Here is an 11,939-nt window from a genome sequence, read left to right on the forward strand (position 1 = left end):
AGTGAACCAAAAGACAAGTCAGGCAAACATCTGACAGTTTTAGATATTGCTGGGACTGTGTTTAACCACACAGAAGAATCCCATAATGAATTTCTCATGCTAGACTTTACAAAAAGACTTTTACAATTATTAGCCACCAATCTAATAACATTAAAACTACTCTGCATGAGAACAAAGTAATTATCACTAATACAATCAGTTTCAAGCCCTATGATACGTGCTGAATTACTGCTACTTCATAAAATCCAAACGAATAAAGATGCACTCTTTCATTCTGAGGGTTATTTTCCCACCTGAGTTTTATCCTGTTCAAGTCTTTTCTTTTGTCTTACAATATCTTCAAGGTGATATATTGATTTGGCTACTACTGGATCAATACTGAACAAGTCATGCGATGTCAAGGAAGTTTCCTGTCGTAGCATCCACTTATAAAAAGGAAGTCCAAGAGGAAGATCCACCTGAAAAGCAAAGCACTGAATTGTTTAGTATTGAACTGTCTTCCAAAAGTTCTTTTACTACTTCATCTCTTGACCAGATCTACAATACTATCTCATAGTTCTGGCACACACCAAAGCACCATGTCCTAGTGGTTTTGCCTCAGACATTTACAGTCAAAAAACCCAAGTGACTGCCTAGTGCATATACATTAAAGCAACTGGAGTAACAATGAGCCCAAAACATTCTTGAAAGCCTGGAAAGATTGCAACACAGAGCAGATAACGGATTTTCTTTTCTACTCCATGGTTTCAAAAGCCACTGTAAAGATCTTCAACATGTATTACCCTTTTCCCCCCCAAAACTTCACTGCATGCTCGTCCTCCTCCCTGCCCCGCCTCAGACTGCCCTAACTTCCGGAGCTGAAAGTAATAAATATCATGTAACTCCTAATGCTTTTATCCCTCAACAGTCAGAACCAGTATTTTTATGTGACCCCTTCAGAATAGATTTTCTACTCCATTCTCACCAGTCTGAAGTCCATGATTGCCTTGGCCATTAGTTTTCCCAGAAAGCGGAACTTCATTTTAACTTTTGCAATGTGAGCTGGCTTGGCTGTTCTACCAAAAGGAAGTGCAAAAAGGCCTTGAAGGTTATGAATGTACTTGGTACCTTCCTGGCTTCCTGTTGAGGAAGAAAGAAGGAAAAGAGTTCAGTATTTACTCTACTAGTTTCTTTCAAGATGCAAGTGGCATTCAGATAGGCTTAACCTAAGCTTCTCATAAAAAAAAGCAAACTAAAAAAAACCCCAAAAAACCCACAAAACAAACAAATAAAAAAAAAAGCCACACCAAACCAAACACACACAAAACCCCCAACAAAACTCACAAAGATCCACACACTATGATCAGGCATATTATCTGACCACAAACTGAGGTGCTCTTTACATAACTGAAGTCAACTTAGAATCAATTCAACATTAATCAATATTTATAGATTAGGTAGTAGAGCAATTACCTTTTGGATTGGCTAAAGTCACTTCTTCTCCCCTCCAAAGGCCCAAGTCTGCTCTCTGTAGTTCCTGAGATACAAGTGCATAGAACTCTAGTGTAGGGCCTAGGCCTGTGCCAACCTTCAGGGGATGGAGGGTGAGGGGAGAGGAGGGGGAAGGAGACAGAGAAGTCCATTAGGTCAGTTTGAATATAAAAACCTTTACTTAGTCTGAGAAACATTATACAATATTTGCTATCAAAAAGACTACATGGCAAAAAGCATCTAGGAAACCTAACTACAGAAACATTCACAACATGACAGAGGCAACCTGGAAAGATCAGGTAACAGGAAAGAGACAGTGCAGTAAAAGCATTAATCACCTAATGCTCATATATTGAGGAAACATACACTGTTTGCTTAAGAGTTAGAAAAAAGGTGAGTTCTGCTGACTACAATTGATTATGAAATGTAGATCACAAAGAGCTTCTCCTAGCAACTAAAAATCACAACCAAGGATTAGAGATAATTAAAATTCTTTAGCACCAGCAACATGAAAGACAAAGGGTCTAACCAAGCCATTTTAAGAAAGCTGTAGCTATTTTGTATTAATCTTCAGTAAAAAGGGGATAAATTAGACTGCAGTGATATTACTTACTTCATTCTCATACTGGATTTCCAACATGGCTCTTGAACTGCCTAGATCCTGCATCACAGATTCTGCCTGTTTCAACAGCTCATCTCTGTTCACAGTGCGCTACAAATTAGAGAAGTTTTATGTAGTGAAATTATGGCTTCAAGTTCCAGCTCCCAAGGCAGTTACAACAGGTAAAAATCAGTTATGCACATTTTTCCACCCCATGCCAATAGTTCTACAGTTCGGCTCAACAATATGTAAGCTATTGCTTTGATATAATAATTTTTGCTTCTATATGAAAACTGCTTAGAACAAATGTGTTCAATATAAAATGAAAAAACGCCTTACACTTACATTGGTATAATTAACAGGTACTATTCTTGCCAAGAGTATGGCAATAGGACTATGATACAGCAAAATATTGTCATGTGACATTAAATACCTCAAACTAATGTGTAGACAAGGAAATAGAGTAAAGATGCTAAAACCCAAACAAAAACCCCAACAGCACTGGGATTCCTACATGTGGGCAGCTATATTCTTTTTTAACTTGATTCTTGTGTCTCCTGCTGCTTTTCCCCACAGGTATTTGAGGTCATATAGTATGTAGAGCAGATACCATTTTAAAATAATGTATCTCCAGATTCAAGACAGACATCCAAGACTCCCTCAAATTGAGCACAGTCAGAGTTTACTTTTATTATGTTACGACAGGTGATTTACCTTCCCCAAATACAAGGACAGTATTTTTGCTTAAGGGTCTAAATCTCATACTTGAATTCTTCTGAGAATCAAGCAAAACAGATCTACAAGCCAGTGTGTGGAAATGTCACTAATGCTGTCTCAAACTCTGTGTTCACTGCTGGAGTTTGGTTCTGGAATTATGTCGGGTGCCCCTCCTGCCCTCATGCGGCCGGCATGGAGAAGACACTGCGCCCTCTGTTGGGGGACTGTAAGAACAAACCCACCTCCCCTTCCCGATCCCACCGAAACATCAACTTCTACAAACAAGCCTTGTTCCCAATGATATTCTTATAGACAACACAAAAACAAATAGATCCTTCATTCCATTTTAAAGAAGATCTACTTACTTTTTTTCTGTCCAGCCTTGGTGCCACTCTGCTATCCTGAGAATCTGACTGATTGATTTCTGGGTTAGTGTCCAGCAGCCTTTGCATGGCTCGATCACGATCAAAGGCCGTTACATAAAACAGCATTTGGCGGGTGTCAAATGGAAAGAAAAAAGGGCTGTGAAGAGCATTAGATTAGTCAGCTGTGCTTCATGCAGCATCTCAGACTAGCATTTGGTTTAAATCACAAGAGAAATCTAGTATGTCCAAAATGAGTGATTTATTACACTCTCTGGTGAAAGCAGCCTCCAAAGCACACTTTAGTTTTAGTTACAATGTGTAGGAGCAGGAGTTTTGAGAAATGCAATATATGAAGGAGATAAAAAATTCCAGAAACTTTTGACTCCTCTTGAGAAGTAACTCAAAATACTTCAATGCCTTGGCTGTGCAAAGTTTACATCAGAAAATAAAATTCCTTGTTCACTACTGTTCTGCAATTAATAAATCAAACAGATCAAAGATTTAAGCTCAAGCTCCCATATTTGGCAGCAGAAAGATATGAGAACCTGCCTAGAGCAGCACCACTACTCTACCTTCCACCATTTACAAAAAATATGCTAAATAATCTGTGGAAGATTACCAGAGAAACTTCTTGTTTTAATTTATCACTCCCACTATTCTCAAAGGCATGTGTATGTTAACAGCTCGGTCCTCCATTGGCATTAAGTGGAAAGGCAGTTTTATTGAACAAATAATGCTACAGATGGTTAAGAATATACATTCATGCTCATCATCTTATCTGTAATGTTTATGAAGCAAGTTAGAGATGCTATTTTTAAACTTAAAAGCCAAAGAGTTTCTGAGTATGTATTTCCACAGTCATCAACAATATTGCTTTTATTAACATGCTTGAAAAACCCAAGAATGTCAACTCTGATTTCTCATTCTTTCAAGTGCAAGAACTTTACAGCTTGTATTCGGTAGAAGATACTACAAAGTACTATCTATATAGCATCATAAAAATTATTTTTATTCTTTTATCGGTATTGTTTATAAATGTATGTTCCTTTGTATCATACTGAACGTGCAAAGATAAATAGTGTGATATGGTAAGAATGCTATTAAGCAGTTTAACAGGAGAAAAAATATCACCTGAAAAATCAAAATTTCAGTGGAAAACCTTCAGATTGCTCAGCAATTCCTGTAAGAAGTGATCCAAACTCTGCAATACTCTATCTCTCAGAATGTGATTTAAACTATGCAATATAGGTGTAAACATCCATGCCACTATGTAACATGGCAATACTTCTATGACTGCATTTTGCACTCTCAAGTCCTGTAAGGATGATGCACTGTGCTGCCCAGGCAAGATTCCTACTTAACTGGAATTAGAGACACTACACAGCAAATCACTCATACCATGTTTTTCCAAGTTCTGTCAGCCAAGTCGGGATGTTTCCTGTCATAATTACCAAAGGATCCTGAAGCTGCCTGTTTGCTTTTGCTGTCAGTTTACTGTTGATAAACTCCGAGGTTGGAATTATCTCCTTGCAGACTGCATTCTGTGTGAAATGAAAGCAATGTATTTCTAGTTAGAGAAATGCTGAAAGAAATCGCAAATCATTGTTAAAAAAACATTTTTAACGCTTCTAACTTGCTTAGTATGGAAAGTAAAAAAAACTTTCACTGCCATTTTGTTCATCCACAGTTTCAGACATGAAAGAAGGATTGAGTAGATGTTTACTACCAATGTTCTTTTCAGGAATAGCGTTGGTCTTGAACTTAAAGAAGGACAAAGCATGGAGATTGTGTTCAAAGTAGTATAAAGAAAATATGACTGACATTAAAAATTTAAAGCCTTCATTTTTTCAGAAGTTAGACAAACATGAAGTGGAAGATGGCAGTACTTGCATTATTCTGTCTTCTTGAGGGGCAGTGGAGAGGGGGGAAAGGTTATTTAAAATGTTACAGATGGTTCTGTCCTGAATCAAGTATCAAAGTGATTTAAAAAGTGCTCTACTCACATCATACAAGTAATACCAGTATCGACTGATAGCATGTAAAACTCTCAAAAGAAGAATAACATCTAATGAGGGGTCTTCAAATGTTATATTTTCAGGTGGAGTAGATATGAGGTAAATTTCCAGTGGATTTAACACCGAAGGGCATACACCATCTAGCAGGAAAAAACAACATCTTAGCAAAACAATTCAATTAGAATTTTTCCCAAGATTTAATTATTAGGAGTCTAGGTAGTATTAGTCATGGCATTCACTTAACTGCAACAATTAAGTTAAACAACTCAATAAATACCTTACTTTTAGTTTTAATATACAGCTAAATATATATGCTTACTATTTTTATACTATGCCTGCTTTAAAAGAAACACTATAGTGGCAGTAAACATTGTGAAAGTTCTGAGAGGACTGACAGGAAATCTAACCTATAGCAAGGCATCACACTCACCATGCCACAATTCATCATGCTTTTTAGAATTCCTAGGGGAGGTTTTTGTGGGAGCAGTTTGTGCTCTTCCTCTTTTACCCCCAACACAGTCCTTATTACCATCTTCATCCTCTCGCACAGGTTTGTACCTAAAAACCAAACAAAAGTTAAAAATATGTTTTGAAATGCTAAATTACAGGGAAACAAAAGCACTTTTAAAGGTGTTAGCTCTCAGATTTCCAGAACTTTCTTGGAATGACACTTAAAAGCAGAAAGACAAGAACACTGTACTGAGATATGATCCAGCCTCTGAAGCAAAGTATTTTACAGGGGAGAAAAAACAGGGACCCTTCAGCTCCATGAACTGGAAGGAGAGAAGGTGAATGTATCAACAAAACCCCGAAGTGACTGAGGTTAGAGAGTTAGGGGTAGGTTAGGTTTTGGCAATTTTTGGTTGTTGTTTTATGGGTTTTTATTTGCTTGCTTTTTTCTTTAGCACATTTAAATGTTTAAAAAGAAAGCAACTGCTGAATATTAAGATGTTCAGCACAGTCGTATGTCAATGTTTCTGGCAAAGTATGGCCACAGGATACATTCATTTTCACAGCAATCAACTGGGAAAATTAGTATGAAGTCAACCATTAGTTGTATACTGCACATTCTCTACTGTTTGTGGTTAGTTATCTAACACTAAGAATGGTTCCCCCCCCCCCACCATCTAGCAGGTGTCATTTGAAATTCCCCATTTCTTGTTCACCAGCTTTACTCAGGAGCTAGAAAGAAGATCAGGAGCTAGCAATGAATTCTTCCTGTTTTAAGTATCTCAAGCACATCAGGAAATTCAAAGCTCCACATTTTTCAAAGGGATAAAAAAGAAGACAGACAGCTATATTTCAGATTTCTTGGTGTATATACATTTATTAAACTGGACAAGTTATTCCTGGGTTTCTGTAGGCAACTTACCAAATAGTGTGCGTTTTTGTCCAAATCCCAGCTCTCCCCAGTGGGTTACTTTCATCATCTGTAGACTCCCTCTCTTCCTCAGCTTGCAAACTGTACTGCCTGACTGCCTGGTACACAGTCATATTGTATGGCAGCAAGTGATCTCCAATGTAAAACTGCAATCTATGTCTCACATTCCCTGAATTTAAGAATTGAGCAGCCTGAACAAACAAAAAACACAAAAACAACAACCATTCAAGTGAGGAAACTTGTTGCATAGCTTTTCTTTAAGGCCCTCCTCACCCTCCCTGCACTCCCAGAGCAAAAGCTTACCAAAGATTCATCTATTTCTTCATCTGACCCATCATCATCACTATCTTCATCATCTTCTCTAACTCTTCCATAGCCTGAGGCAAGAGACAAGACATCCTTATTTGTTTTTATTCATGAAAAGGTAACAATGCTTTGGTACTCTGTCTGTTATAACTACTAAAACTTTTAAAACAGTTCCAAAATGTATCAGTTAAAAACAGTAAGATTCAGAACTGCTAAAACAAATTTCAGTATCAACACCTGGCATCAAAATTGCCAAGCTACAGCCAGTGTGACAGTAAGGCAGTAATACCTCTGTTAGTATTTTGACTGAACTGTTTACCACAGGAAACAGTTTGTCCCAGAAAAGGAAGATTCTCTACAGCTTTTATCTCCTCCCTTGTGAGCAAGGTTATCTTCATAGGTACCTTCCATTTGTCTTCAGCATAACCCTCACAGGTTTTTACAGACTCTACACTGACAGCAGGAACTATTCCAAAAAGGAAAATGCAAGTGACTGTGAAATAAATAAATACCTCTAACTACAAGGTATCTTTCAATGGCTTGTACCAAAGCCAGAGGATCAATCTTCACAGGTCCACCTTTCCACTGTTTCACATTAGCACAGTCTGGATGTCTTTGCAGTTGGCATTTTAACTGATGTGTATTGAAGAATTTTAAAGCTTGGGATCCTCTGTTAAGAGAAAAACTCAAAATAATTTGTGAAAAAAGTTGCTACACAAAGAATCTAATAACCACAATTGCATTAAAAATGCAGTAAAATAGGCTTACACATGCATTTACAATTTTACTTGTTCAGAGTATTATTTGTCAGACTGTTTCTCTAAAAATAAGCTAATATGGTTTGGATAAAAAGTTTTCATCTACAAGAACACCAGAATCCAAGTTGGACAAAATCTGGAAGAGAGGTTCTATGAATTAAGAGAAAGCCCAGCCTGAGGTCTGATTACAAGATGGCCTATATTGACCATCTTCAAAATCTGAAGCAGTTCAGTGGTCAGCTGATGGCACAGATTTAAAGCTGTGCTTATGTGCAGTGCAACAAGGATCAGAAATGGGCATGGAAAATGCAAGTATTCATTTAAATGGATTTTTTTCAATAAGGACCTAAAGAGAAAACCTGAAAGCTCCTCTGGTTTTTTTCTTGCCAAGAATAGTTTATATATACATTCCACCTCACCAAACTACCAATACTCAAGCTAGCTGGTTTATACAACAAGCCTCTTATCTTGGGCTGCTTCTATTTCCAGGTGCTAGTAAAAGACTACCAAAACTTAATGCTTCAAAATCCTCACTGACATAATCCACAGTAAAACTTGCAGTCAAACGATGCTACAGCACTCTGGCTTCTTGTGTTTCATTTTCTATCAAAAAGAAGAGCAGGATTTTGCTTCTCTGATTAGCAGCTTTTTAATTTTGGTCGTTATCCCACTTTTTACCAAAATAATATACATAAGGAAGCATTCTGAGATTACAGAGCACATACTATATGCAAAAGCCAGTATAGAGACACTAATTTCTTCTAATAAGAAATCTGTGCACTGCATTAATTCCCACTGATTTTAAGTTTCACCAAAAAAGTACTGAATTTTCATGTTAGATTAATGCTATAGTGTGAGGTATAGAAAAGAAATTGTAGAAACAGGTCCTTATTCACTCAGATTTGTTACTTAAAACACAACTACTAAGCTGGATTCCAAATTTATTCTGTATCTTAAGACTCAGGGTTGGCCTATAGCTATTTTAAACTCTATTCACAGCCAAGACTTATCACTTAATCCACTACCATCCTAGAGAACAGAACCTAGATGAATAATGAAGTTGAGCACTGTAATACACTCTCTGCAATTTAATTCCTCTGCTAAAAAGCATCAGTGTCCAAGCAATAGATTGTTTCTTTCCAGTGTTTGTTACGTGGGGACAAGGAAGACATTTGGATATTTAAAGGGTAAATTTAGAGATTGCATTTAAACTTAATCTACCACCCCCAATTTAAGTGAGACATGTTTCAAGATGGTAAGCAAACATTTAGAAAAATATTCCATCTTCTACTGACTAAAAAAAACCCAACTGTGTCATTGCTTCTGTCTTTAATAAGGCCAGAATTTTCCACTACCTCCTCTGGTAATTGTACTTCTACTTGTACTTGTCCTTTTAGTGTTGCTTGAAACAAGTTTTAGAAAACAAAAGCTTCCAACAAAACTGTTACCTGAGCATTAATCCTTACCTGCTCCCTGTTCCATTTCCACTAGGGAAGTCATGCACTTTAACAGGAAACTGTTCCATCTGACTGAGGCAGTTGTTCATTTTATGGACTAATGCCAACAAAGGTGCGTTTTCTAATGGCTCTAATCTTCCAAGGGGCTCTTCTCCAGGAAGCTGAAATACAGTCCAGTCTTTAGTTACCTGCTTGAATTAAAACATCCTAAACGATTTATACCATTAATTAAGAATCCCTGCTCTCACTGAAAGTAGCAGCAGTATGAGGATGAGTAAATGACACACGTTTATCAAAGAGCCGTTTCAAAGAATGGACTTTTCTCTCCTGGTTTCAACTGAATAGTCCAACAGATTGTAAGCATTCACTTTTAACCATGAACAACAAGCTTTTTGGAAGTTTTAGTTATCTGCTTTTCTTTCTTCCACTTCAAATTTCTTCCTTTAAAAACAGAACACTAGTATCTTGCAGTATTTAGTCCTAAGTGATAATGTTACTATCCAAACTCTTTCCATATCAACTTCTTAAAAGACAGAAACAACTTTTAAGTCGTTCAAGACTCAGACAATTGGCCATTTTGGCATTTTTTCCACTGCTGTGTGGAACTTTCTGTGATTACTCAAAATCACAGGTTGCTCAAAAAAGTTCATGACCTATAAAAATGCTGAACAATGTGAAAGTTGTGGTTTTATACAACTTATACATGAACAAAACATTCTTTCTGTATTCCACCTTTAAGATAAGGTCAACACAAAACCTTTCAGATTTTTTTTGAGAAAGTTGTCTTTCTCTCAAATTTTCTAAGAATGAAAAAAAAATAAAAAAGAAAACTTACTGGAGAAGAAAAAAATACATGAAGAAATCTTTTCAATCTGATATCCCTGCTAACAGCATCTTTTTCACTTTTAGATGTCAAATAGAGCAGCAGTTGTTTAACAAACCCACTATGCTGGATTTCAAATGAGGAGACGTCAGATTCCGAGACAATGCTACGGATTTCTACAAGGCACTCTGTTCCACCATCCACCTGAAAAATATGAAGAGTGTTTTACTACCCAGGTAGTACAGGCTTAAGAAATGCTAGCTTTCCTTCTACTGCATGGAACAGCTCTAAAGGTTGGGGGGGGGGGGGGGGGGAAGGAAAGTCTGGAATGTACAGTAACTCAATACAAGCAGCAATGCAGGGCAAATAATCTGAGGATAAGCACGTCTCTATTCAATGGGAGACATTACTGGCAACATCTACATTTTCTCTACTTTGAGAGAAATACAAGGTGCCATTTCCATCTTATGCAAGGTAAACATAGCCCCCTTGCTTGGAGCTTTTCTGTTTGGGGGAAAAAAAGCTACTAACAAAACCCTAACAACTCAGATTGCTGTATGTTTTATGTGACATCTGTGTGGGAGAGAGGAGGTGGGAAAGTTTCATATTTTAACCATTGCTCAGATCAAAGCACAGAACACAGCTCAGCTCATGTGCTGGTTTAGAAGTTACATGTTTGGACCACCTATCAAGGAGCACAACTGTCTGAAAAGTAAGGCTGAAGTTCTTGACATGCACCACATTTACCTCAATCTGTATTATCTTCTATAATTTTAACAAAATGCTGCTTCCTTCTCCTTCTCCCCCCAGTCTCAAAGTTCTTACTACACCAGTATTGTTCTTTAAGAATAAAGTTAATCCCTGACACTTAACTGTAGAACTTTTGAATGTGAAATGATATGCAAATGACACATTGCTAGGATGGGTCTTTTATCATAAAGTGGCGTGTGTCAGAGCATACACACTCATTCTAAAAAATTACTCCAAGTCATAATGACTCATAAGTCAAGGCAAGAAATGACTGCCCCCCATTCTAAGTAAGTTTGCCACTTCTAACCTGGAGGTTGAGTTGTTCAGTTGCAGTGCAAAGTCTCTGTAATACATTTAGTGCAGGATTGCTTCCATCCATGTTTTCAGAACTAAAGTAATGTTCGACAAATTTATGGGCTTGCTCCTTGATCCAGCCCTTAATTTTTTCTCTGTAAAGAAGCACACAAAAGGCATTTAGCCACACTTAGCATCTGCATACATCAATATTACAAGTAAATACAGCCTGAGTATAATTTTCACCATGTTAAACAGCAGTCACAGAAAACCATTTACTTTCACTCCAACATCATCAAGTACTTTTCTCTGCAGATCACTTCTTGCATAGTTTTTCCTCAGTTCTCCAATTTTCCCCCACCATGCAACTTTAAACTATTCAGATGTTATTCTCTCTACCTTAATTTCTTGATTCTTTTCCCAGAAATTTTTTAACTGTGGTTAAGCTCCAACCTCTTTGTAGGTGCTACCTCATCACCTGATCATAGTCAACATCATGTTACAAGTACTGTGATATTTTTTTGTGTGTGTGTACCTGTTATTGGAAATGGTATCCTTGGAAGCAGCCCTTGCAAGACCACTTACTCCTGCTGCTCGTGCTGGTTCAATATTATTACTGTTGGACTGTGTGCTTAATCTTCCCCATGTTTTAGGATTCAAACTTGCCAAGAAAGATGATTTAGGAGACTGTGTAGTTGTAGGGCTTTTAGCTGGAGGAAGTAAAGACAAAATTTAAGAGAACCAAGAGGTTTATCACAGCTAATTCTTTCTGCAGTTTATAAGCGTAGTTTAAAAGGAGGTAAGAGTATCATGTTCAGAATTATTTACCTTGATTGTCTACTTTGTCATCATCTCTTGGGGGGGAGTATTTTGGTCTCCTTGGCCCTCGTTTTGGCAGTCTTTTTCTCTTTAGAACATCACTCAGTCGTCTGCCCAAATTTAAAAATAAAGTTACTCATTTCCACCCACAAACATACTCATGCACACACCCCTCTCTCAAGT

At 37.3% G+C, this 11,939-nt stretch overlaps 1 protein-coding gene across 7 annotated transcripts in view; it reads right to left on the minus strand.

The window, feature by feature from the left end:
* TRIP12 (thyroid hormone receptor interactor 12) overlaps window positions 1-11,939 on the minus strand; it is a 79,160-nt gene that overhangs the window by 8,974 nt on the left and 58,247 nt on the right. For 4 of the 7 annotated variants that reach the window (XM_066557071.1, XM_066557070.1, XM_066557067.1 and 1 more), the window contains 16 exons: window positions 11,766-11,866; window positions 11,473-11,647; window positions 10,951-11,092; window positions 9,906-10,097; window positions 9,080-9,231; window positions 7,368-7,540; window positions 6,853-6,926; window positions 6,541-6,740; window positions 5,599-5,726; window positions 5,157-5,308; window positions 4,552-4,694; window positions 3,154-3,310; window positions 2,084-2,182; window positions 1,453-1,567; window positions 965-1,119; window positions 294-458 (listed from right to left, as the gene is read on the minus strand). In XM_066557071.1, coding sequence (XP_066413168.1) covers window positions 294-458; window positions 965-1,119; window positions 1,453-1,567; window positions 2,084-2,182; window positions 3,154-3,310; window positions 4,552-4,694; window positions 5,157-5,308; window positions 5,599-5,726; window positions 6,541-6,740; window positions 6,853-6,926; window positions 7,368-7,540; window positions 9,080-9,231; window positions 9,906-10,097; window positions 10,951-11,092; window positions 11,473-11,647; window positions 11,766-11,866 — 2,323 coding nt within the window. The remainder of the gene's footprint in view (window positions 1-293; window positions 459-964; window positions 1,120-1,452; window positions 1,568-2,083; window positions 2,183-3,153; window positions 3,311-4,551; window positions 4,695-5,156; window positions 5,309-5,598; window positions 5,727-6,540; window positions 6,741-6,852; window positions 6,927-7,367; window positions 7,541-9,079; window positions 9,232-9,905; window positions 10,098-10,950; window positions 11,093-11,472; window positions 11,648-11,765; window positions 11,867-11,939) is intronic. The other 3 variants (XM_066557072.1, XM_066557069.1, XM_066557068.1) reach the window with 1 other exon arrangement.

Source organism: Molothrus aeneus, chromosome 10 (genome assembly GCF_037042795.1).
Source record: "Molothrus aeneus isolate 106 chromosome 10, BPBGC_Maene_1.0, whole genome shotgun sequence".
Taxonomy (NCBI): domain Eukaryota; kingdom Metazoa; phylum Chordata; class Aves; order Passeriformes; family Icteridae; genus Molothrus; species Molothrus aeneus.